General features: G+C 41.5%; 1 protein-coding gene and 1 long non-coding RNA gene across 2 annotated transcripts; one reads left to right on the forward strand and one right to left on the reverse strand.

The window, feature by feature from the left end:
• The first annotated feature begins 192 nt into the window (after positions 1-192).
• On the forward strand, positions 193-13,981 carry lrrn1 (leucine rich repeat neuronal 1). Its single transcript, XM_086291425.1, has 2 exons — positions 193-627; positions 10,886-13,981. The coding sequence occupies exon 2, from the start codon at positions 11,033-11,035 to the stop codon at positions 13,184-13,186; it is 2,154 nt and encodes a 717-aa protein (XP_086147551.1). The 5' UTR covers positions 193-627; positions 10,886-11,032; the 3' UTR covers positions 13,187-13,981.
• LOC147329963 (uncharacterized) lies at positions 2,947-8,269 on the reverse strand. The gene is made up of 2 exons (XR_015129053.1): positions 8,191-8,269; positions 2,947-3,359 (listed from the first exon to the last, which is right to left on the reverse strand). It is a non-coding gene; the product is annotated as an uncharacterized LOC147329963 (long non-coding RNA).
• Positions 13,982-26,944: the final 12,963 nt, after the last annotated feature.

Consider the following 26,944-nt stretch of genomic DNA (forward strand, 5'->3'; position numbering starts at 1 on the left):
GCATCTAAAGGAGGCTAAAAGGGGAAGTTGTAGGTCCACCACTTCACCCCCAAACCCCCAACCCACACACATCCTCCCCCCATGCCCCACGCCCCATGCTCCGCCACCCCGCCGCCCTCTCCTGCCTTTGTTCTCATCACAAGCCCGGAGCAGATGGTGCTCTGCTTTGCTTTGGCCGGCGGTGACAGACAGGCGCTCTCAGCCAATAGCCTGCTGGGTAATCAGCTGAGCGGTCTGGACAGCGCCAGGTGTTTTTATAATTTTTCTTCTCCCATCCGTAGGAGGAGGAGGTGCAGGCTGTGGCGGTGGTGATAGTGGTTGTGGCAGAGCGGAGGAATATCGGAGCGACAACGCAGTCGGTGGCGGGTTGCAGCAGGTTCAAGATCTCTGTGCAGACCACACCATGCCTCTCTCCGAGGCGCCCTGGGACTGATCGGATACTCGGAGCGACAAATCGCTGTAAACAGCCGCCAGCTGAACCCACCGGGATACCGGAATATGTGTTAGGACGCTGTTTGATGAGCCCCGTTCACTTGGCACCGGTGGCGTTTATTGTTGTGTGCTGACGCGTGTGTCTGGATAAAGGACCCCGTGCGCTCGGGAACATCAGACTGGAATGCCAACAAGGTGAGACCCGACAGGAGGAGGGGAAGGAGAGGTTCCCTCTGCTTTATCGCGTTAGTTTCCTCTCATGAACTGTAATTTCTATAAGAAAGAACGAAGATGCCAGAAAGAGATTAGTGATGTTTGATGTGTGTAGTGATTCACAGAGTGTGGATATCCGTCTCCCCCTGCAAGAGACACGCAACGAGTTTGGGTATATTTAGGATGCAGACGCACTCAAGGGCATTTTTTTATGCATGCAGTCTGGTTTCAGCCCATCAGTTCAGGTTTGCAGTCTTCTCTGAACACACGTGAGAGCGTTTAACCTTACAGTGCACGACACGTTTCGACTCTTATTACGCCTCGAATCTTATTCCACCGAAAACAAACTTTGATCTCGTTGCGGCACTGCCAGCGGGGGCTAAGTGCGGCGTGCTCGGCGATGCGCGTGGATGTGATTTGCATATTAATGTTAAAGTGTGTCGGCAGATGTCTCGATCCCTCCGGTTTAAGCGAGAAAAAAAAATAGTCGCCAGAGTCTCCTTATGAGGGAGGGGAGGGGGCCCACTGCGAAAGATGCTGTGCTGAGAATGGGGTTGCATTAGCGGGGGGTCCATTGTGGCTCACAAACGCTGCTTGTGTCGCTGCAGCTGTTGCGCTTTTGTGACGGGAGACTGCTGCCGCTTCCTTGCATCACTCAACTAAACTTCAGGCAGACGTGGGGTTCGCTGTAGAGAGTTCAGGTTTGTTTTTGAGTGTTTTAATGCGTGGAGTCTTGCGTAATCGCCTCACTTTTTCTTTATTTTTATTATTATTTATATTTCTGCTGTCTATGGCCTCTTCCCGAACCCAAAGCGCCCAGAGTCGTGTTTCCTCGCAGAGAGCTGTGGGTCAAATTAAAGTGCCGCCTCAGCAATTTAACATTAGAGGCTTCTCTGTGCAGTTTTTTTAGTAGAGTTAATAGTGTTTAAAGGTTGGACATTCGCTTGGCCTTCTTCAGTTGATTCTTTCACTCAGATTTGCAAAGCAAACAGAAGGTCAAATCGTTCATCACAACCGAGTGAGCTGGATGAGGCAGGATCACCTGATTGATTTTCTTTTTCATGCCAAGGGAGCATCTGGTCTCACATGGACAAAGTGCGCACACACCACCAGGCTCTCTTTTTCACACACACACACACACACACACACACACACACACACACACACACACACACACACACACACACACACACACACACAGAGTCTCCTACTGTACATATGTTGCAGGTGTCTTTCTCTACATCTATCTCTGTGTAGGGTTTTTAGGAGACATCGAAACTCATGGGAGGGAGGTTAAAGCCCCCACCCCCACCACCGACAGTTAGGTCACTATTATTCCTGTAAGAAGGGCTGAGGCGTTGAAGCTTTGTCTTCCACAGACACTTTGGTAAAGACATTAGTATACAGGCTGCGTGCATGGTATGGTGGGAGGGCTTAAGTGATAGGTGGTAGTGTGTTATTAAAGTCCCAGTGTGGAGAACAGACGAGTGATAACAGAAGTTGGTTGGAGTGAATAGAAACTGAGTGCTAATCATAGTGAAAATCTGCGACAGCTGTTTTTGGTCTTCAGTGTCTCTCTTTCTTTTTTTAAACTTATTTTATCCTGTTGTTGTTCCTTTTCTTCCAGCACTCCTCTCCGACCCGTCAGGGGCTTGACAGGAAAGAGTCTATTTGCTTACATAACACACTTAACTGTCATTCAACTAACATCATCTTTTGAAATAATTTAACTCCAAGTGCTGCAGGTTAGGTGTCACAGGTGCAGTTTAAGCTTTTAACTAGGCAGATTTACCAGCTTGGTGAAAGTAGGATCGTCATAGCAGGAAGCTCTGGGATTGCTTTCCAAATTCTAAAATAGCTTTGCTGGAGAGCTTCTGTAAAATTAACAAAAGCATAAAAGGTTGTATTTACTAGAATATCTGCCTTGCACCCAGTGCAGTTAAGGGAATTGGTGTAAAAAATGATGGCAGAAAATGACTCTTCTGTTGACCTTCAGTCTCAGTTTCATGTGAATCAGCGCTTAAACCACAGCATCCTGCTTTTCCCAGAATGTAGCTTGATATCAGGGATTTTTTTGTGTATGTAAGTGTTCAAAAGCATGTTTCAGAGTTACAAAATATATTGTTTGCCACATTTCCCCAGCTAAGTAAAGCTTTTTGTGTCCATAAACTGAAATCCATGTGTAAAATTTATGGTGCGCACCTTTAATCAGCTTTGTAACTATAAAACATATTTTATATTTGCACGCTTTGATCATTTATGCTCTTATCACTTCCTCTTTGACCAGATAAATGGCATGTATTCCCACATGTAAGAGTTTAATAAAACATTTGTGCATCTGGTGAGATCACAGTTGAAGAAGTCTTTAGGATCATAGAGGAAGACCTGAAAAAAAAAAGCTTTGACAAAACAAAGTATGAAAAAGGTAAAAAAAAAAAAAAAAAAGAAGAGAAAAAGTTCTTCTCCCCCCAAAAAACCCTGGAATTTTTCAGGACAGTCAGGCTTTGATGTTATCCACTGATTTCCTTTATAAAACGTAGAACACAGCAGTAAGCAGCCCGCAACAGACGTGTGTAGTTTTGGCAAAGTTGACAGGAGTTGCCAGGCTAGAGTGTGCAGAAGGCAGCAATCCAACATCACACAGTCTTCGTACCAGGGACTTGGCTGATTAAAAGCTGATCCAACAGCACTGGACACTGTGTTCTCTCATACACCTGTCGGGTGATATTTAGAACATTTGTAGGAAGGTGTGTCACTGTGACTTTTGTGGAAATTAAATGAAAAGCACAGTCCTTTTTGACTTTTTTCAGTCAGCACTTTGAGATCTTTAACAAACACATTGCTGCTGCAGCAGTAGCTTATAGGAACATCATCCAGTTATAACAGGTCATCAGTCATTGGTGAATTGCTTTTAGTCTTCCCATAAATAGATACATATGTAGAGGTGAGAAAAAAGTAGACAAAAGTGACATCAGTAACTGAACAAAGATCATCATTAAAAATAATTATCAGCACTAATGTCCTTGCAGCTTTACTGTCACTCTTTACTGCTTCAAAGTTGATATCTGTCATTCTCTTTGCTATTAAAAAGCCCATAAACAGGCTCAAGTTTAATTCGGTCCATGGAGACGTTTTATTTTAAAAAATTTCTTCCCTATTATTTTTCTCATCGGCTGTTTTAAAAGTCAGGGGAAAAGCTGGTTTGAAAAGTGGCAATTATCGTTTTCCATCCTCAGAGGTGACATTGCTGATAATCCCATTTTCAGAAGACACTCCAAAACCCAAATATATTCAGTTAGCTAAGATTTAAATCATCACTTTGGAGACAGTTTCTGGTTAATTTTCTATTGATTGACTATTCATTTGACTGTTTAGTCGTTTCAGCTTTTGTCTGGGTAATTTATCCTGTACTGGGGGGGTTTTTTGGGATCAGTAGCAAGTTCAAACCGCCTGTTTTGTGCCATTTCAACGTCTGCATGTCCCGCTTACTATAAGATCTCACTCACTGTTGTTCCTCCGAGACTCTGTTGTGTAATTCAGACTTGCAGTATGCATCAAATGCACTAAATGCAGATTTCTACACACTGGAAATCATGGGCTCTCTGGCTGAAGGTGAAACAATTTTAAGAAGTGTAGAAATGAAGCTGTTGTAAAATAAATAATGCGTACATTCCTGGTGATGAAGTAGCCCTGTCATTTCCAGCCAGGGAAACCCTAAAGTGAGTCATCTGCTATGAAATCACTTGAGCCTTCACACTTGCTCATATGTTAATATATGGCAGAAATCCAGCATGGTGACTAATTTGTCACAGTGCTCTCCAAAAATACATGAACGTGTACGTAACACCGGCTATTTGAGACCCTGCAAGGAAGGCAAGTGAAAAGTGCGGATGACCTCATCATCCTAATAATAATAATAATAAAAAGTTTACATTGCAAGAGCCGCCGAGGAAGGTTTAACCATTATTATTATTACATTATACAATATTATTATAATATATAATTATCATTATTTTGTTAACTGACATTTTAGGTAGATTATATTTTTCACTTCGACCTCTTGTTGTGTTATTTGTAGAACATATCGCTTCCCGTCACTCAGGTTCTCTCATCTAATTCAGGAGTGTTTTTGTCACCTCACTTTGGTTCCCTTTGTGTCATGATGTGTTTATAGCCACCCTGGGGTTGTTTATCTCACCTGCTCCGCCTGTAATTTGTTTTCCCTCATTTCTGTTTTATCTGTTTTTTTGTTTTGTTTTGTCTTTTTAATCCGTGCACACTAATAAAGTAAAACTTAAAAGGTGAACCTGGACCAGAAGGGAGAGTTCTATTTCAGGCTCCCGAGAGAGCCCTAATGCAAAACTCTTGTTATCCATTTATTAAATCTCCTTTTCATATTTCGCATGTTACGCTCAGTTGATGTTACATTTAAGGGGAAAAATGCAATCAGACAGACATCATAATTTAGTAGCTTGAACGTTTTCAGAGAGAGACCTTTTGTACTTTATGACAGCGGTCCCCAACCCCCGGGCCTCGGACCAGTACTGGTCCATGAGTCATTTGGTACCGGGCCGCGAGAGTTGAGGCTCAGGTGTGAAATGTATGGTTTTCAGGGTTTTTATCGGTTTTCAGCTTTATTTTGTTATCGTTTTTATCGTTAACTCGGTTTTCCTGGGTCTTTTCTCGTGTGTTATGAATAAATCTTCTTTTTTTCGGTACCGGTACTGGTTTTATTTTGTTGCATTTATCCGCGACACCTTAAAGGCCGGTCCGTGAAAATAATGTCGGGCATAAACCGGTCCATGGCGCAAAAAAGGTTGTGGACCGCTGCTTTATGACATATTCCACTGCACACACAGGAACCACGATTAAGTGCTCATCACAGACACGTTCTACAGATATTGATGCAGGGAAACTGGATGCATTATCAAACACAGTCTTAGCATATTAGCCAGGTCATGACCTGTGGCTCACCAGTTCCTGCAGACAAATGTGATATTTTTAGGGATGTGTGAGGTCAGATGTAAATGCCATGTGTCCCGGTTCCCATTAGAGTGTGAAATTTTAAGTATTGCATCAAAAGTTTCTAAACTGACCGGGGTCGGCTTTTACAGCATGACAGACTCTGTTGTACTGACAGACTCTGTACCTGCCGCTATCCATGCTAAGTGGATGAGCTTCGAAGTTAGCCAAATAAATGGGACCCATCATAATAACAATGGGGAAATTATTCGTTAAAATGTTTTTGATTTAGAGCATATGAAACAAATTAATAAATTGCCTGTTGGTTTCAGCTTTTCTTTTGTATGTTTTTTAATCTTTGAGAGCTTTTATTGAAGCACACATGTGCAGCTGGTGAAAACGAGCTGTAATTGTTTTTTTTTTTTCTTTCTTTTTTCAGATTTATTTTTGTCTTTTGCCTTTATTAAAAAGTGACAAGACAGGAAAGAAGACAGGAAGGTGAGGAAACAGAGTTACAAAAAAACATGATTTGGCACCTGCGTGTACTTATTAATTTAATTATGCATGTAACAATTTGAACAAATGTTATAAAAGCCTCCTTTTCACATTCTATGTAATCTACATGTGAGCTATGCGCCCTGTTGTGATGCTTGAGTATCCACTGAGGTATCAGTGGATTGAGGGCTAACTAAACGGCGGGGTCAGCTCACTTTTTTTGAAAGGAGGAAGCTGAGTAACCGTGAGATACTGTGATGCAAAAGATGGATGTGCTTTGCATTAGACACAGCTTAAATAACCAACAAATGCCTAAATTTCATCTTAATAATGTCTTGTCTTTGTGATGTGTCTCACCAGAGCATTGCACAGCAGAAATCAAGTCTTCCATAGATAATGTGCAGCTGTTTTCACAGGTGTCCGTTTGTGCCCACCCGGGGTAATTAAGTTAATTTCTTTTGGCACTATGAAAAAGTTCTGCCCTACCACGAGATGAGCTTAATGCATTTTGTCAAATCCCAGGAAATGAATCATTAAAGGACACTGCCAAGATCTGAAATTTAGAAAGCAAGCCACAATCCCCCATTAGCGTTAATAGGTGCATCTGGCTTCACTCTAAGGGCTGCTGTGATTACCATAAGATCACTTTGCTAACTGCGTAGATATTGTATTAATAGACTTAACCCACTAATGATGAAGGTGGCAGAGAAAATCATTCAGTTTCCTGTGGAAGGAATTGTGAAACTGATCTTTTTTTTCTTTTTTGCAGTCATTGCATTGAAACCTATCTGAAGTGTGCCTGTGTGGGTAAAATGTGTAATTATACAGTAAAAGTAGTCATGAGAGCTGAAATGAAAAAGAGTCAAGCAGACTAATGAAAAATAAATGTGTGTCTGTCGAAGAGTTGAGAAGTTTTGCAGTTCAGGTTACCGATGCATTTCTGTGAGCTGTGATGTTAAAACACCTACCCATCGGTGTGATGAGAAGGTGACACAAAACACTTCATAACAAACTGCTATTAATGTCTGAGGTGACAGAGCTGAAATCTCAAGCTGTGGCGTTTGGTTCAAGTGTCCCATTCACAGGTTCAGAGGTACCTGTGGTTAAAACCTGGTTTTTCCTCTTTCCTGCCTTTTGCTGTTGTGTTGTTGATTTTTCCTCCACCTCCTGGGTTCTTTAAGCTTCCCTGTGTATTTGTGCTCACAATTGACTTGTGCAACCTTTATCAGTTTTGGCCCCAGACATCTTTCACCCTGTGTTTGGAAAAAAAATCAGGATTCTGATATTTATGTAATTTTCACCTTTTACATGGTTGTAGATATATCAAAACAGCATTTAAAGTATTAGTTGTGTTTTATGTACAGTACCAAAAGGGATAAGAAACTTCTTAATCTTACATTGTATAAAGAGGACAAAGCTGACAAAGTTGTCAGCATTCAGCAGGCGGGGAGAATTTAAGATTATCCCCATTTGTGTTAAATACAGGAGGGCAGACAATAATATATTCCTACATCTGCCTTATAATGTTGATGTGTGGCATATTTTAAACATGTTTTGCAGTCGTATGTCGTGGATATGGATTTAAACACTGCTTTGAAACACGTCATTTCATTAGGATGACACTGATCTAACAGTGTCAGAATGGACCTTTATCATTAATTGTGCTCTTTTATGCAAAACAATTTCAATATTTACAGAACAAGTTTAAAAAGGTTACATATACTGTCATCATCTTTATCCATGTTTCTGAAGATATTCCCATGAACTCAGCTAAATCATTTTAAATACTGTATAACAACAGAACATTTAGTCATTGACCAAGTGACAAACAAGCACTTAAACAATTCTTTCTGTAACGAGATTATCCGTGCATTAACGCTGCTCTCGCGCTCTCTAGTCTTAGATTCCACTGATGTGCTGCTATTAATTAAAGTGCCAAGTGACCTGTTTCTCTCCTCTGGGTCTGATTCCAGTACACTACACCCAGCTAATCTGCACTTCATCATCTCCATCTGCCAAACCCCGACTGCGTACGCAGCAATCGTCACAAAATACCAGCCTTTAGCTTAAAAACAAGATCTGTCTCACCAATGCTCCGCCCTGTCCAAGGGGAATCCCTGGTATAGGCGGAACAGAGTCGCGTTGCTGTCTCCTTGGTGCTGTTGCCAGGCAGTTTGCATTCAGATGTATTACTCAGCTTTCTTGCTCGAAAGCCTCTTAAGCGGTATCTTCTTAAGCTGGTGTTGACCACAAAGAAGGTGGAACCATTGTGAAGGCTGCTGTGTGGCTCTACACTGGGTGGGTGGAGGCCTAAATAGACCTAATTAACTTAGGGGGTAGCTTAAGTGTCTCTGTGGTTTACTGAAAAACCACTGAGGACAACCTAATATTACTAATTAGCATTAGTAAAGATACAGCAGTGACAATAGTTATTAAGTGGGAGAAATGCATTTGTGCTGTAAAGATGTAAACAAATCGAAAATAGAAGAAAGGATGTTGAATGTAAAGCTGCGCAGCATCGCTTTAAGCCAAGTGCTAAAGTTGATGTGCTTACATTAATAACAGAGACAATGATAATGTAGTATTATCATAGCTATCATATTGGTAAGCCTTCCCATATCTTAGTTTAGCTTTTAAGCATGTTAGCATTTGCTAACAGGCAGTAAGCACAGCTGAAGCTGATGGGAATTTCTTTACCTTTGTGTCTGATTTTGAGAGAAAATACTCGACAAATAAATGAATAAAAAACAGCGTTGGATTTTAAAAAGTTGTGGCTGCACAAAAAATCTTACATTTCATCTCCAGAGGCAAAAGGGCAAGTTAGATATATTTTATTGGCAGTGCATCCAATGATTATTGAGACAATTCACTCAAAACAGCAACCGTGGGTGCACTAAAAGAACTGCCTGGAGCATCACCAACATAATCTGAATTCATCCAGTGGAAAAGTCAAGGAGTCAGAGTAAAGTTTCTGTAGGGTAGCTGCAATATTGAAGTCCACACCAAAGTCAGCATTATCAGTCCTAGATAAAAATGTAATGACTGTATTTCACTTGCTGTCATACACAATGAGGGGTCTAAAACGTGGCAGTGCTTTCAAGTAAAAGCTGCCAGATTTAATGCTCTATCTTCCAACTCCGTGAAGTAGGTGTTACTGCCATATGGGCTAGCAGATGCCCATCACACCACTTAAAGCTCCTACTCCTTAAACAAAGCGACTGCATGGCCAGATCAAGGTTTCTCTTCTTCTCACAACTAACAACCCACTCCTTGAATTTGTAGTCTTAAGCCTTGTTAGAGCTGAACAAATAAACTTTTGACATTCTTCTTTCTATATTCAGCTATTTGTGAAAAAAAAAAAATCCTAGGCCCGCTGAAATCATTTTTTTTCATGTTTGCCCCAAATTCTGAATGCTGAAGACACTGCATTAAAAATTAAGCAGTGCATCTTTTTTTTGTTTTCTTTGAGGCTTGGCATGTACCAATATCTCACAGGGTGTAATGATGTTCGGAGAAGCTAATGATCGAGTCCTTATGGGCCTGTTGGAGAGATGAAAGCCCTCGATGGAATATGAGCTGTTTCCAAGTAGTTCAGAGCAGTGTTTTGTGCATGCATTGTAATGAGCTGAAATTGCATTTTCTCAAAACTGTTGATGCTGCAAATAATGACAAGTCTCACAAGGATAGTGGAGAGGCAGTTGTTCTTACTTAATCTTCTGTCTTGTGTAATTGCTGCATTTATGAGAGACATTAACGATCTTTGATATTTCATTAATTCCTACAGATAACAAGATTAAGCAGAGGATACATCCATGTCGGGGTAACTGTGAGGTGTACTGTGACACAGTAGCGCTTTGACCTAAATGCTAATATCAGCATACTAACACGCCCACGGCAGCAACAATACTGATCTTTAGCGGGTATAATCTTTACCATGTACCATGTTATAATATAGGCTCACTTAAGTTTTAACATAAATTTCTGTATCATGTTTCATCCAATAGTGAGTGAGATATGCAAAAAGAACAGTCAGAGAGGCACAAAAGTCATTAAGGATATACTAGGCTGGTCTCAGTTGCACCTGTACCTTGCCCAAGCACAATTGCTATCCCCTCCTCCCATCCCCCCACTGGTAAGTGCTCACACTGCACCTAATGATTCTGGCCTGAGCACACTTCACGTTGTCTCAGCATTTCAACCCATTCTCTCCCACGCACATTCACGCTTTTGAGAAGTGCTCTTGCAGAGCTTAAGGAAGTTTCTGATTTTCTTTTAACATTTTGTGGCTTAATTGAGTCCATATTTGGAAGCAGTGACACACTGTCCTCTCACATGCCTTATAGATTTGTTAATTACTTCATTTTTACAAGGGCAGCTGTCATTGAGGAAGGATTTGGGTTCTGTGTTTGGTTGCTCAGTAATCACACTACGTGTATACTATGCTCAAGTCCAACTGAACATCATCTGGGCCAACATCTTCAAGAACTCTGGAGTGCAGTACAAAGATCAGAGGTGCTCGGACACAGTACCCATAGTGGGGATACACCCTAAGATCCATTTTCGGGGCAACAAAGATATTTGTAAAGCTTGAATTAGCACCAGTGTCTGGATATGGAAATAGTTGCTATTCCAGTCTGGACAACAAACCGGTACTGGTGTTGTCTTTTCAAATCTTAGGGCCAAGATAACAAGCTAGCTAAAAAGTATCAACCCTTTATATTCTAAAAATGAGATGGAGATTATTTTCAGTATAATGACATACATGTTTTCTTCTTCTTTTCAGGTTATCCTGAAACTCAAAGATCCTGCTGTGAATTTCCTGAGCATTTGATTTCATGGACTTAAGGACATAATCTGTGGAAAGTCTGGTTGATGACTGTAACACACCGTTTTCCCAAGTCATTGGACCCACCTGCTGTCCCTCTCCATCATGGCTAGATGGAGGTTAGACTGCCTTTTTCTGGGCCAGGTGTTTATTGGCCTGATCCTGGTATCAGCAGGGTTATCTTTTGTCCAGAGCAATGAGTGCCCCCAGCTGTGCGTGTGTGAGATCCGACCCTGGTTTACCCCCCAGTCCACGTACAGAGAAGCCATCACTGTAGACTGCAATGATCTTCGTCTGACACGCATTCCAGGAAATCTTTCCAGTGACACTCAGGTTCTCCTCTTACAGAGCAACTATATTGCCAGGACCAGTGAGGAGCTAGAGCAGCTGTTTAACCTAACTGAGTTGGACCTATCCCAGAACAATTTCAGTAGCATTCGAGATGTTGGTCTTACCAATATGTCCCAGCTCACCACACTTCACCTGGAGGAGAACCAGATCACTGAAATGCCCGATTACTGTCTGCAGGATCTCAGCAACCTGCAGGAACTCTACATCAACCATAATCAGATCAACACGATCTCTGCCAATGCCTTCTCTGGGCTCCATAATCTGCTCAGGCTTCACCTCAACTCCAACAAACTCAAGACCATCAACAGCCAGTGGTTTGAATCTACACCCAATCTAGAGATCCTAATGATTGGGGAGAATCCTGTTGTTGGAATAATGGACTTTAATTTCAAACCACTGGGCAATCTGAGAAGCCTTGTATTGGCTGGAATGGATTTGACAGACATTCCTGGAAATGCTTTAGTAGGACTTGACAATCTTGAGAGTCTCTCGTTCTATGATAACAAGCTTGTCCGAGTTCCTCAGAGAGCACTTCAGAAACTACCTAACCTTAAGTTCTTGGATTTGAACAAAAACCCAGTGCACAAGATCCAAGAAGGAGATTTCAAGAACATCCTGAGACTGAAGGAGCTTGGTATAAACAACATGGGAGAGCTAGTTTCAATTGACCGTTATGCTTTGGATAATCTTCCTGAACTCACTAAGTTGGAGGCTACAAACAACCCTAAATTCTCTTACATCCACCGCCAGGCCTTTCGTGATGTTCCAGCTTTGGAGAGCCTTATGCTGAACAATAACGCTCTGAATGCCCTCTATCAGTCCACAGTGGACTCACTGCCCAACTTACGAGAGATCAGCATCCATAGCAACCCTCTGCGCTGTGACTGTGTCATCCAGTGGATGAGCTCCAACAAAACAACAGTCCGCTTTATGGAACCTCTTTCCATGTTTTGTGCCATGCCAACAGAGTTCAGGGGTATGCATGTGCGTGAAGTTTTGCAGAATAACTTAGCAAACCAGTGCTTGCCCATGATTTCTCACGATACCTTCCCCAGCCACCAAAATTTGGACATTGGAGTGACTGTGGACTTGGACTGCAGAGCCATGTCCCAGCCAGAGCCTGAAATCTACTGGGTGACGCCCATGGGAAACAAGATATCCATCGACACCATATCTGACAAGTACAGCCTCAGTAGTGAAGGTACACTGAGAATTTCTCATATCCAAGTAGAAGACTCTGGCAGATATACCTGTGTGGCCGAAAACTCAGAGGGAGCTGACACTAGAGTGACTGCCATAAGGGTGAACGGCACCCTGTTAGACAGCACGCAGCTTATGAAGATCAATGTCAAACAGACCGAATCTCACTCAATTCTCGTTGCCTGGAAAATAAACTCCAATGTAATGACCTCTAACCTCAAGTGGTCATCTGCAACCATGAAAATAGACAACCCACATATTACTTACACTGCCAGAGTACCCGTGGATGTTCATGAATACAACCTGACACATTTACAGCCAGCAACGGAGTATGAGGTGTGCCTCACTGTCTCAAACATCCACCAGCAAACGCAAAAGTCATGCGTTAATGTGACGACAAAGCAGGCTACCTTCGCCGTTGAAATGTCAGACCAAGGGACCAACACTGCTCTTGCAGCAGTCATGGGATCAGTGTTTGCAGTCATCAGCCTGGCCTCCCTGGGTGTCTACATTGCCAAGAGGTGGAAGAGGAAAAATTATCACCATTCCCTGAAAAAGTATATGCAGAAAACCTCATCAATACCACTAAATGAGCTGTACCCCCCCCTTATCAATCTTTGGGAGGCAGACAGTGAGAAGGACAAAGAGGGTTCTTCTGAGACCAAACCCAGCCAGGTGGACACCACACGCAGTTATTACATGTGGTGAGAGCAGCTTTGCAAGTGGGACACTGTTTTAGGAGCACAAATATACATATTTGCTTCTTTGTGTAAAAGTGAACTGAGCATTTTTTTTTCCTTTTCCTTTTCTTGTTTCTTGATTTATTTATTTTTTGTTCTCTCAGACTGAAGCGGGCAATGAACCGCCATTTTCAAATCTCTAGTTTAGCATACTGCCTTTTTACCCAGTTTGACACACAACACGGCAGCTTTGTTTAGCTTCCTGGACTTAGTAGTCACTGTGCTTTACTTTTAGTACTCGTTTCGATGAACACAGCATGAGCATCGTCACGGATTCGGTACGCGTAAGCAAAGGAAAAAAAACTGAAATCCAAGATGTTTTTGATTCGTTTCTCTGGCAAAACTGTTAGAGACTGTAATCTTTCTTTCTCTTGTAAAACAGTTTCACCGTTGACTGTTGTGCACTGAAATATATATATATATATATACTAATTTGTCTATCAACTCAAATATAAGCTGACAAAGTATGTTTAGACTTGATATACTGTCTATTGAATAATGTTAGAAATTCTTCCGTAACGTTGTATCAGCTATGATTTAAGTTTCTTTTTGTCCGTTAAAATAACCATATGTTTAATTTAGAGTTTAAGTTTGCAGAGCCACTGCTGTAAGCCAGCAATAGAAATATGAATGTTATAAACTAGGTAACTAGATGTAAGGCTTTTTAACTTTCTTAAATACTTTGTTTCTTATTTTGCTATAATATGTCTACAATCACTGGTTTTGTTGTGGTTTACACACACCAACATGTTGTTCGTTGAGGAACAAGTTAAATAAAATCTTTTTTCCTCACATTTTCTAAACCATGATTTCAACACCAAGCCTTTTTTTTTTATTGCAATACCATTCATTTACCATTGTGTGGTGCATGCAGCCATCGATTAATTGATGAATGACAGACCGAAGCAAAGGTTTAACAGCCGAAATTATTCTTAAAGGGGAAAACTCATCATCTATTAATATCCTATGTTGGGTTTTATTAATATCAGTATGATGAGAATAGCTGTAGGTGTTAGGCTGTAACCCAAGTCTGTCAACACTTAGACTTGGGCTGTGTTGATGGGAAGAAAATTGAAGATGCAGTTATCATAGAACAATTTAAATTCTTCTCTCAGAAGACTATAATTACTGCACAATATGCCTTAGAGTAGGTACAGTAACTTGAAAAACCAAGAATTTAGTCAATCAAACCCAAGACAGTGGATGTTTTTGTTGCCATAGCATTCCCAAGTCCATAATAGAAAGAAAACACCCCAGGAAGTATAACATAATCGAGACAAACCAAAGGAAATGGGGACTGTGGATAATCAACAATTACAGTAAAGGCTGCAGCACTGTTTTCCACCAGGCAACCGTTCTAATAATTACCCAACTGTCTCATATTCTCATTTTGCATGTTGTGCTTCATAAATTATACATCATTTCTCAGGCTGAAAATTATTAATCAGTGTGCCATGTTGGATTTTCATTCGCTGGAATATTATTAGCATCATCTGTGCTTCTCCGTCAGTAAAATTATGCAGTGCCCTTTCTGCAAAAAACAAAACAAAACAGAGAAATTCATGTTGAGTAATGTGCAGCCCAGCACTGTCCTAGCGAGGTCCAGAACTACATCGCAATGCAAATCCAAAATGGGATGGCTCTGTGTCTAGAAAAAGTGTCTTTCCGGTGGGAGTCCTGAAGCTCTGTTTGTTTCTGATGTTGACTGACAGCTCTGGGCCTTGTGGTGCAATCAGACGATCTCCGTTTAGTCTCCCCTGACAACATGTTCATTCTCCTGCGTGCTCTCTCCGCCCCTTTTCGCCTCAATTATTGCTGCAATGGAGACAAATCTCCTACGCTGCAGGGGGAAAAACAATGGACAGTTCATCAGCCATTCATTACTTTATGTGTAGCAGCTGTTTCTCTGTCATCAATTATAGTTTTCAATGAACAGATATCACTGCTTTAACAACGGTATAGAGTTTAAGGATTCTGCATTGATTTAATAGCAGGGAAAACAGTCACAGTTTGGTAAGTTGTCTTTATTAGAAAAGATGTGATGTTGTGTGAATGCTAAATAGCAGGTGTAATGATTCGACAGGATGTGATACTATTCACAACAAAACAGTCTGGGCAGAAACTCACAGGACACTTACACAATCATTATAGATTGTGCAAGGAAATATCAGGAATGTTGTTCATGCTGCAAGAAGAAGACACCTCATGAGTGGTCGGGCATTTGTAAAACCTGAGCATTGAAAGTGCTACTTTGAAACATCCGCTGCAGTCCTTTAATCTGCAGGAAATGGGCGAGCCTTTATACAGACTCAGCGGGTAGCCTAGTAACAGACCGGAAATCAGCTCATTGGGACAGCTATCAATGAAAGCTTTTCAAAGCGTGCGGCGGAGCCTGCACCGTGTCCCATCCCAGTGGCCGGTTTCCATGACAACTCCTCCCTTCATCCACCTGCAGGCTGTGGCAGCCAAGTGAGAGAAGTCCCCGGAGCCTGAAATACCACTGACAAGGTCAACACCCTGCAGGTGGGAAACCACTAAAACATCATGTACGCTTTCAAAGGTGCGGAGCGAGAGAAGCTCAGTCTTTGCGCTGAAGGTGAAGCAAAATGACATGGGGGAGTCTATGGCTTCCTTTTTCTTTTGTTACACTCGAGGTGAACGATGTAAAACTCCAGCTGAAGTGGATGAATACTGTATGAGAACCACAATGTCAGTGTGCAAATATTTGTGCAGGTTCTAATTCTTTTGGGGGCCATTGGATGATCTCTGTTTCTTTGCTTGAAGAGGTTTTGTCTAATTTATTTTCCATATTACGTCAAGTATTGTAAATGGGTCTATCTTAAAGCAATGCACAGAAGTGAGCTTAGCTTTTGTTAGACAAGTAAAGTAAAGTGTGCGTGTTAGTCCCCATAGGGAAAATAGTTCCTCTGCATTTAACCCATTCACCCAGTGAAGCAGTGGGCAGCCACCAGGGAGCAGTGTGTAGGGACGGTACCTTGCTCAGGGGTACCTCAGGGTAGCCGTTCAGTGGAGTCGAACCCCCGACCTTCCGATCATGGGGCCACCACTCTACCTACTGAGCTATCCCTGCCCTTTTTATTTACAGACACTGTGATTTCACATTCAAGATGAGAAGAAACACCATTTTTGATGTCTACTAACCAATGTGTTTGGAAAATGTTGAACATATTTCACAGCATATACTAGCTGTGAGAAATGATGGCATTGGGGATACATATACTTACAACTGAAGACATATGTTTTTCTTATGTGAAATTTCTATTTCTATTTCTATTTAGCATTTCTATTATGCTAAATAGAAATCTCCACTCTACATGACTCCTGCTCACCTGGCAAATTAGATATGTTAGCATCATCCAGTAATGACCAAGTTTAACCCCAACGAAGGCCACTGTTGAAAGCAAAGTACTAGCATATATTGAGAGCCCTTAAGATAAGTGCAGTAAGAGTTCTCACAACCCAGGCTTCTCTCTGCCTGTATTTGAACAAAGTGATGAGCTCACAGGCATACATAACCACCATGGCTCCATGTTGGACGTTCTGGGGAGATTTTGGGTGTGACTTCACACCTCCTCTGGAAAGTGAGTGGCTCTCCTGCAGAGACAGCACCTGTGAGGGTTTTTTACTGCTATCCCCAAACTCTCAGACATGAAATTTTCACTACCAGTAAAGTGCTCTTTATCTAGATTGCATATGGCGAACAATGCTATCCAGCTGATAGAATGAAGCTAAGCAAATTAACAAAAACACATCTTTTATCCCTTGTTACGACAGAACACTGGAGAGACGCTAATGGCAGTGAATTTAGGTGAGCTGAGGCAGGATTTGTAACAGTGGGGATGCAGACATTTAAAATGCATGTAGCTTGATAGTTAAGCTGCGATTTCTTTCATATACTAGATGCTGATTACATACACCTTGTATCTCACATTCAGTATTGGGGCAACTTGGGGTTCAGTATATTGCCCAAGGATAATTTGAGACATGCACAGGAGAAGCTGGGGACTGATGGCCCACTCTACCACCTGAGCCACAGCTAATTACCCTGGGAGTTTTTAATATTAAAATGAATGCACTAAACTACGGTAAAGACACACACAGAACCTTGAGCTCTCAGAACCTTTATAGAAGCCTATGATAGAAAAGAAAATCACACCTTGCCCCTCAAGGATGACTGAACACAGCTAACTGCAATGGTTAAAAATAGTTAATTTATCTTGTGTTCAATAATTGTTCTTTGAAATTAATCTACTGTGTGACAGTAAGGGGTTTCTTGCCATGGACTTAATTAGTCATTCATTCCATCTGGATGTTTACTGTGTTATTCCTCCAGTCCTCCGCTCCCCCATTTTCCTCCTCCTGCACATAAACTGAAATCTGCTGATTGTAGCGCAAATACACAAGAAAAAAGAAACTTGTTTGATTGTTTTTTTTCTTTCTTTCCACCTGCCACGAAGATAACAGAAGAACAGAAAAACGTAGTGTAGCAAATTACTTTGTAACACAACACACCGGTGAACACTGTAGTTATGAACCCCTCAATGATATGAGAGTGTGTTATAAAGCCCTTTATGTTGAAGGGCTTTATAACACACTCCCAATTAAACCTTACAGGTTTTAGGGTGCTGGTTTAGCTCAGACAGATGCGCAGGCAACCATATGCCACATGGCCAGAGTTCGAGTCCAACCTGTGGCCTTTTGCTGCATGACTTTCCTGGCGATCTTTACTGTATCTATCCAATAAAGCCAGTTAAAAGGCCAAAAAATATATTTGTCCTTTTAACTGGCTTTATAGACCACATCAGCTTTTCTTTGTCCTTGTTTCTCTTGGTGCTAACATTAGCATGCTAACTGTATAGTGGTAAACATAGCTGATGAACTTCAGCATGTTCACAATGTCCTTGCAAATTCATAGCATACATGCTCAGTTTCATCATTGGTGCACACCATTAAATCAACATACTCTAAATTTCCATTTCTTTCTTCTACATTGAGTCACACAAAGCCTTTCCTTGTTAGGTAAACTCCAAAGAACATCCAGATCTATGTTTTCAATGCAGCTTCTATTAGTTTTTCAAATGGCCACGAACGGTCGCCGAACAGCAGAAATGAAAAACTGAAATTATGGTAAACAAATGCTGTCTCTGAAGTATTGGGGCAATGAGGCAATGAGCTCCACCAGTGCCAACACAATATCAATTTGCTCGTTGAATAGTGGTGAGAACATCGCTTCGCAGTCCGTACACTGATGTCACCGTGTGATGTTAAACAAACTGAAATTCATAATGCGGAATACAATCAACAAGAAAGTGGAGGATATAAAAAAAACAACAACAGCAATAGAATAATATTAAACACAAAGTGAACCCGTCTTCCTTCATTAAATAGGTTCTTTTAGATGTTAAGGAGGAATTGACTTAACCAGGCTGGCGGAGAATGAAGACAACCGGACACCTGCGGCAGATGGGGAATCAGTGAACTTTTATTGAGACAGAGACAACCTCTCAACACAGCTCACATCAGGAGATTCCTAATATTTGCTGTGAGGATGGGTATATATTCTCTAAAACTTACAGGAGGGGGTTGTGAGGAAAGTGCTGCATTAGCAGAAAAACAACTCCATAAAAGGAAATCGGCCTTGGGTGTTCTAGTCTCTTCGCTTGCAGATATCTTTCACCTGCAGGATGAGGCGATCGCTTCTTATCGCTCTCAAGGCCAAAGTCGTGAGCACATTTTTATTACACAGTTGCACAGTAACTTTAAAGCTGAACAATATTTAAAGCTGAATAATGTTTGATCAGATTATATTTTCTTCAAATCCCCCTTTTGACCCATCTTAAATGGGTCAACACACAAAAGAAGTAACATTCAAAGGAACACAGAGACGTGTCGAAGCCTGGCTCGAAAAACTCCTCGGGTCTTATCATTTGTCTTTATCTGTCATTGCAGATGAGGAGAAAAGAGTCCAGGCACCACCCTGCCCAGGGGTCGGCTGCAAGCAGTCTCGGTTCCCGACGAAAGCAGTAACAGCTGTCCTGCACACAAGGGTACAACGAGTTAGTGCAACCAGGGTAGTGACACAAAATTAACAGTTCCTGTAACTCAGCAACCAAAAAGCATAAGTAATGATAAAAATGTGGAGAGTACAGAGTATACTATAATAATGAGAGATATAAACGTGAAAATGTGAAAGAATAAATCAACCGTAAAATAAACTCAGAACGGTAACTGCTAAGGACATTCAAAAGTGAATATGGTAAAACTGGAGAGGAAGTGGTGGGCAAGACCCTAGGGGCTACATTTGTCAGATTGGGACTGTCAGAAGGGGGCGAAGCTTTTGAACTTGAAGGTGTCAGAAGTGTCGGGGGCCCTTCACAGATCAGGATTATGCCAATGGGAATGAGACCCAGGGCCAGGAAGCAAACAAAGACGCAACATCTTTGCCTGCCTGTCATTTCAGGGGGAAAGGGCCAAGACATGTTTACTTAGCTTGGATGTGTTCTAATAGAGGATGATGGGGCACAGAAAGGTGGTCCAGTTCCCCCCACCTCGCCAAGGGCGTGTTCTAGGAGTTAAAGAGCAACAACCTGCAATCTGTACCAAAAAATCTTCATAGTCCCACCGGAAAATCATAAGAGTAATAAACGATTCAGCTCAACAGACAAGTATCATGTTCAGGTTTCTCCAATCATTAAATCACTATTATTGCCACAATTTGCTTTATTCACCCTTTGGGCAATGTTATTCCAAGAGAGAGAGAGAGAGAGAGAGAGAGAGAGAGAGAGAGAGAGAGAGAGAGAGAGAGCGAGAGAGAGAGAGCGAGAGAGAGCCCCTAATGGCCAGTTAGTGGGCTCTAGGTCAAACTGTCCCCAAATTTGTTATTTGTTATTATTACTTGTTTTCATGTCACTTGTCTGTTTTCTACTGCACCCCTCTCACCAAAGCAAAGCAAACATTAGCAGCACATTGACCGTAGTCAGGCATCCTCATTCCATAGGTGCTATAAAACATTTCCTGTAAAAGAATCACAGTTTTCAAGACAGGGTGTGTCTCCCCCAACACTCTCACCAGAATACAGTGTAATAGCATCCCCAACTCCTAACCCATAAACACCGTTTCTTCACACATCCGCCCAGAAATCCTGTAATAGAAAAACATTAAAACTGTAACCCTGTAGGGAAGAAAATGTAAATGGTAACGCTGCGCAGTTACCTCTGTAAGCAACACAAGACACAAAAATGGCATTTACAGGTTCACTCATCCTCGAATATTTTGTCATCCTTCTACTCCTGTAAAAGAAACCCACATAAATTCATCCACCCTTTTATCCTATCTAGGTGGAGGTGGTTAACCTTGAGTCATGGTCAAGTCTTGTCATCTTTTACCAGTCAGTCCGTTTGTTTTTATTCCCAGTCTTTCATCCATTCATCCGTTCTTTGCTGATAGTGAAACCTGTCGTCGCATCTAGTTTCCACACTCAGCAAAATGACGTCATCTCAAAAAGAAACAAGAACTTGAGTTTGGATTACCTCGCTGAATCCTTTTTTAAACAGGGACTCTCGTTTCTAATTGTCCCCACAAGTGTTTCCTCCAGAACCCATTTCAATGCGGAGAAACTCACTTACAACAATTTTCTCGCCGACGTGTAATGCTTGTAATTTCCGATGTGCAGATCTGCTTAAAGAAAAGATTCACAAACAAAAATCAGTAAATATAAAACAAAATAAAATGAAAAATAACAAAAACAAAATGCAGACGCCCGGGTCTTAGGACTTGTCACTGAATATTCTTCCCATCAATAAAAATACCAACCTAAACCTACACAGAGTCAAATCAACACCACCTCAACCTTTTCATATTCATAAACCTATATGTTTTGCGTTCGTGAAACAAAATTGAACCATTAAGTAAGTTGAGCTCTTGAAATGTTTTAATTCTCTTAATTCTGCCAGTTTATTTCAACACTTATTCAATGACTTTTATTCAACTGCTACTTGGTCACTCGACTTTTACCTGTTCAAATTGCCTAGGGTTCAACAAAGTCTAGATCCCCGTTTTCATGAAACTTGGACGGTGTACGATGATTTACTTACAGTAATTTAGAATCATCACTCAACCTAGCTCTACTACTGGCACTGCGTGACTTTTCTCACACTGGAAACCAGAATTTAGTACAGAACTTTAATGCCTCAGGCAATCGCGTTCAAGGGCTGCCCCCCCTTCTCTTCTTCTTTGTCCGTGTGTTCCTCCTTTATTAAATCTCCATCACAATGACGTGGCGCTCTGAAATAAAACTCACACTGTTAATTCCTCGTTTTCACTCTGCACCACTGCTCAGAGTGTTTTCTTTTCTTTTTAGTGTAGAGTAAACAATTAAGTCGAGGCCTTAAGCCCCAGATATCTCGCACGGGCATCATTTTCATAACCAAACCGCTCCGGACTCTGCTCCCCAGACCACACAAATGCCCTCTGGGCTTATTATTATAGCAAATTCTGTATTTGACTTTGTTGTGTGCAGCATTGAGCCTTTGTCAGTAAAGCATTCTTCATTGCAGCAGCTGGAGCATTGTGTGTCACTTCTTAGTAAATTAAATCAACATTTTGATTTTAGTGCATGGGTATGTATCAGTTTTTACTCCCTCAACAAGTGCATAAGTGTTCATGTGTGTGTTTCCCTTCATTCTAAGTAGGCGCATGCAGAAGTGTGTGTTCGTGTGTTGGTATATGTTTGTGTTCATCACCTTCCTGTTCTGTAGTTTAGGTAAACCAGCGGCCTGACGCATGGCCTAGGGTCCCCCCCTCCTCTTTGGGTCTGTTTATGTTGTCCTTACTTTGCTCCACGGCCTTCTGCAGCTCTGCTGTTCGGCTCTTCTCAGAGGTCAGCATCCTTCTGCTCACCGTCCCTTTTCCTCCGGGCTTAATGCGCGTCTCGTCACAGCTCTGTCAGCTGACGCAGCCTGGGAATTTCCCCCGTGTAGTGAAACGGGCTTTAGGTTTAGTGCTCTCCGTCTCTGCTGCATGAGATCACTCTTTTGCAGCACTGTTGACATCCTCAAGTTGTTGTTGTGAGTCCAGCTGCTGTGGCCTTCAGGGGTCAAAGGGTCAAAAATGGTCGCGGAGAGGGCAACGATGGTAGAGGGGAGGGTAGGAGTCCAGGTCAGCTTCGGCTCTCAGAAAAAACAAAAACAAAACAAAACAGGCGAACAGGAAAATGATGTTGTGTTGGCTGTGCTGTGTTGGCTGTGTTATCCCGAGAGGGGAGAAACAACGAGATCTCGTCTCCCCCCTTTTTTGTTTTTGTTTTTTTTTTTTTTTTTTCACCATATAATCAACTCATAACCCCTCAAGTTGACAGGACAACACAGGTACGTGTTAAAATTCTTAAGATCCTGTTTAGAAACCTAAAAAGGAATTTCCTATCATTCAGTAGTCATTTGTCTTAAACAATCAACAAAAACATGTCCCAAGTCGACCCTTTTAACCACTAAATTTGTCGTGTCCTCACTTAATCCTCAGACCAGTGTCTTTGTCTTTTGACGTTACGTTGTTGTCCTGCAACCCAAAGCGTTTAATTGTCAGTAATGTATAAACTATATCATTTAAAAACAGGTGTATGTTAAGTGTCGCTACTTTAACCTTGCATGTACGTGCACATGTATGTAAGCTGTTTCTTCATTGCATGTATGGGTGCGTCTGTATATGGGTTACTTTAACTTTTTCTCAAACGAGGCATGTCTCTAACACGCACATGTCTCTGTTCCTCACCCTTCTCATATCTTTCTCTGGTTGTGTGTGGTTTTATTTGTTTCAGTGATTTACCAGGAACATCTTTTCCTTTTCTCCATGTCTTCCGCCAGAGGTTAACACTGGTGAGATTCAGGGACACAGCACCCAGAGCAGTTCAGCGAGAAAAACCCGCCTCAAACTACATTCTCTCTTTTTTGTTTTACCGGGAGGGGTGAGGACAACTCTGGTGTCCAGCCGTGAATTTTAGCCAAAGCTTGGCCTGTCTTCTGCTGCCGTACTCAGGCATCCAGGTTAAGAAAAAAACACCTGTATGAAGACACTAAACATACATTTAGTATTTGTATAAACATAACTGCCTAAATCATTGAACTCTTGAGGAGGGTGTATTTCAGAATCAGAATCAAAATCAAAAACTTTATTGTCATTGTCATGAGACCGACGACATTAAGAATGGTCCCCGATCATTGCATCATCCCTAGTAATATCAAATATAAAAAAACAATAAAATTCAATCAATAAAATAGATAGAATACTTAAAATACTAAGTATTCCCACCGTCATGCTTCAGACCGTGCATAGATTAACACAAGAGTGGCATGGTGGACATTTTTGTAGTATTCAGATGTGTTATTGCAGTTGGATAACAGCTGTGTTTGAGTCTATTAGTCCTTGCTCTGATTGCCCTGTACCGTCTGCCTTAGGGCAACAGTTCGAACAGGGAGTGGCCAGGATGTGAGGTGTCTTTTATGATGTTTTGGGCCTTTTTAAAACAGCGGGCGTTGTTTGACTCTTTACTAACTTTAAAACCCCACCATAACAATTTCTCACTGACAAACTTCTATGCATCCATTTAAACATGCGAAGCCAGCACAAAATCACACACATACCCCTACAGCAAAGCTTTAACATAACCACAATGCAACTCCTCCCTTAAACGGGAGAAATCACCCTGAATCAACCAACTCTATATAAAACGTCAAACAAAGATAAACCACAAACATTTCTACACTTCTGTGTCTTCCACGCAGCACAATAGGCAGAAAAACACCGATTACTCACAGTCTACAACAAAAGAAAAACCTGCTCTTTTCACAACTCTCACAGCTAAAGTCAAAACTCTTACCCAGTGCCTCTGAAATAATAAAAAAATCACCAAATACTCGATTACTCTTTTCACTCGCTCCCCCTCACTCCCTTCTTCCTCATACAGCATACACGCTCGCTCCCGCGGACCCGCTCGGCCCCGCGGGCTCACTCGGCCCCCACCTTTTTCCTCTCACAGAGACAGAGAGAGAGACCCTTTTCCTTTTTTTTTTTTTTTTTATTTCTCCAGCACACATACACACACAGAATCCCAACTGAGAGAAAGAGGGAGAGAAGAGAAAAGAGTTGTAGAGAGGAAGTTTTTTAGCAGGAGTTTCAGATCTAACAGATTTATACAACTTATTTACACACACCGGTAATTTATGTTCTATTTATTGATTTTAAAGGAGAATTTGGGCCAGCTGGGTTTCTGCCTCTGTTAGGCACTAACAGCTGGGGCGCTGCTTTAAAGGTGAGTCAGCACTGAAATATCCCTTCAGGTGTTACCAGGCTTCTACCAAACCGGAGTCTGGCGGGTAACCTTGCCTAGAGCTTCCTGATAGGGGTGCTAGTTGGTTGTCACCTTGTTCACACGTCTCATTCACACTTCATACATTACCTGCAGTCACTCATTACCCTCCTTATGTATGTAATAAATGTGTAAAAAAATTCTATGTGTGGTGTATTATTTTAACCAAAAGAGGAACCTAGTTCCTTTAATTGTGTAATCTGTGAACAACGGAGAACCAAACTGTCCTGCCCAGTGTTCCACAGCAAGCATTCAGCGTGTATTTATGTGTGTCCAATATCAAACAGAACATCAAAACATTTAAAACACTAAAATCATCGGGGTTTTAAGAAGAGATCCGTTTTCTCCTATTGATCAAAGGGACCCCTCCTTTGGACTCCAACCAGTACTTCTCCTTTTTAAGTTTTAGAGGATCTTTTCTAATAAAGTCCTCTGGGCCTTCCTAACCCTTCTGTAGTTTAGAGAATATTACTAAAAAATATTCTCAAGGCCTTTAACCTTTTAATTTGTTTAGAAAGGCGTTACTAATAAACCCTTTCAAGGTCCCAGACCTGCACTGAGGTATATATCCGACACCGGAGAGCAACCCGTCGGCTGCAACCGTGGTCAGACCTCAGTTCACTCTTATCTTTATTCACTTATTCACTTATTTCTTATTCACTTATCTCTTATTCACTTGTCTGATTCTCAACAAGCCTTAAGTAAGCCAGACAATTTTGGTTATGAATTACTAGGAGTTTGGACACTAAGTATTTTTATAGTGTTCAATATAGCAGAAATAAAAGGTCTGCTTACCTTGTTTTTGTGTGCACACAGCTTTTGTCCAAACTCCGTTCACTCAGACCACTGCCGAAATCCTCTCATCCGTTCCAGTTGACCTGGAGCGGATCCTGTTTCGTGACGCCAATTGGAGGATATAAAAAAAACAACAACAGCAATAGAATAATATTAAACACAAAGTGAACCCGTCTTCCTTCATTAAATAGGTTCTTTTAGATGTTAAGGAGGAATTGACTTAACCAGGCTGGCGGAGAATGAAGACAACCGGACACCTGCGGCAGATGGGGAATCAGTGAACTTTTATTGAGACAGAGACAACCTCTCAACACAGCTCACATCAGGAGATTCCTAATATTTGCTGTGAGGATGGGTATATATTCTCTAAAACTTACAGGAGGGGGTTGTGAGGAAAGTGCTGCATTAGCAGAAAAACAACTCCATAAAAGGAAATCGGCCTTGGGTGTTCTAGTCTCTTCGCTTGCAGATATCTTTCACCTGCAGGATGAGGCGATCGCTTCTTATCGCTCTCAAGGCCAAAGTCGTGAGCACATTTTTATTACACAGTTGCACAGTAACTTTAAAGCTGAACAATATTTAAAGCTGAATAATGTTTGATCAGATTATATTTTCTTCAAAAGAAAGTGATTTGCTTCACTTGTTCTTGTCGTGTACTTGTTGGACTCGACTGTGATGAGATTATTACTTCTGTAGTGTCTGAATGATGGCACACAAAAACACAATAACAGCGTGGAACCATAATGTATTTCAGTAATGTTAATCATCTGTTAAATGCATAATGAATTGTTGGATGGATTGTTCCGCTGTTTTCTCTGAGGGCCCAATTAAAGCGCTACGCTTTTTGCCTGCAGCCTACTGTGAGCATGAATGTGTGTTAAGTCTCGGGGCTCACACAGAGGATTCAAGCTCATTTCCATCTTCTTAGATGTAGCTCCTACTATTACAGTTGTGTCTTAATTCAAACAGGCTCGGCAATGAAAGTCAGCATCCATGTGAAAAATAGCCCAAAATAAGCAAATAACGAAAGCAGAGACAGATGAAACTTTGAGGGTCATGAAGGTGAAACAATGTGTATGTCATCAATGTACTGATTGCTTTGTTAAAACAATGTGAAATGTACTCATACTCATATTAACTGGTGTGTGGGAGTGGCCATTTTTATCTGTGTATTAAAGTTAAACTAAAACAAAAAGCAGTGGATTTCCACCTTGGTTTACATCTGACCTTACGCTGCTTCCGACTTTTCCTCCAGCACAACTCTGACATTAGAAAGCAGGTTGGAAAAGGTCAGCCATCTGTTGACTAACACAAACCCAAATGGGTCTCACCTTTATGAAGCTCCTCCTTTACTTCAAATCCTGAATGGTAAAGGGTAAAGGAGGTGGGGGTTTGTTACTTTATCAGGGCGGCAGTTTCAAGTTCTCCTGTACAATGACTAGAGGTTTACTTTTTATTGATAGGCATTTCTGTGCAAAGATTTATGAACACATCGGTCAGGCCTGATTATGTTGATGCCTACCTGACTAGTCCCTCAGGAATGAAAAGTGC

This window comes from Aulonocara sp. 'chitande type north' Nkhata Bay, linkage group LG5, assembly GCF_057382095.1.
Source record: "Aulonocara sp. 'chitande type north' Nkhata Bay isolate Kocher_YH1m ecotype deep benthic linkage group LG5, A_spYH_male_GT1.1, whole genome shotgun sequence".
NCBI lineage: Eukaryota > Metazoa > Chordata > Actinopteri > Cichliformes > Cichlidae > Aulonocara > Aulonocara sp. 'chitande type north' Nkhata Bay.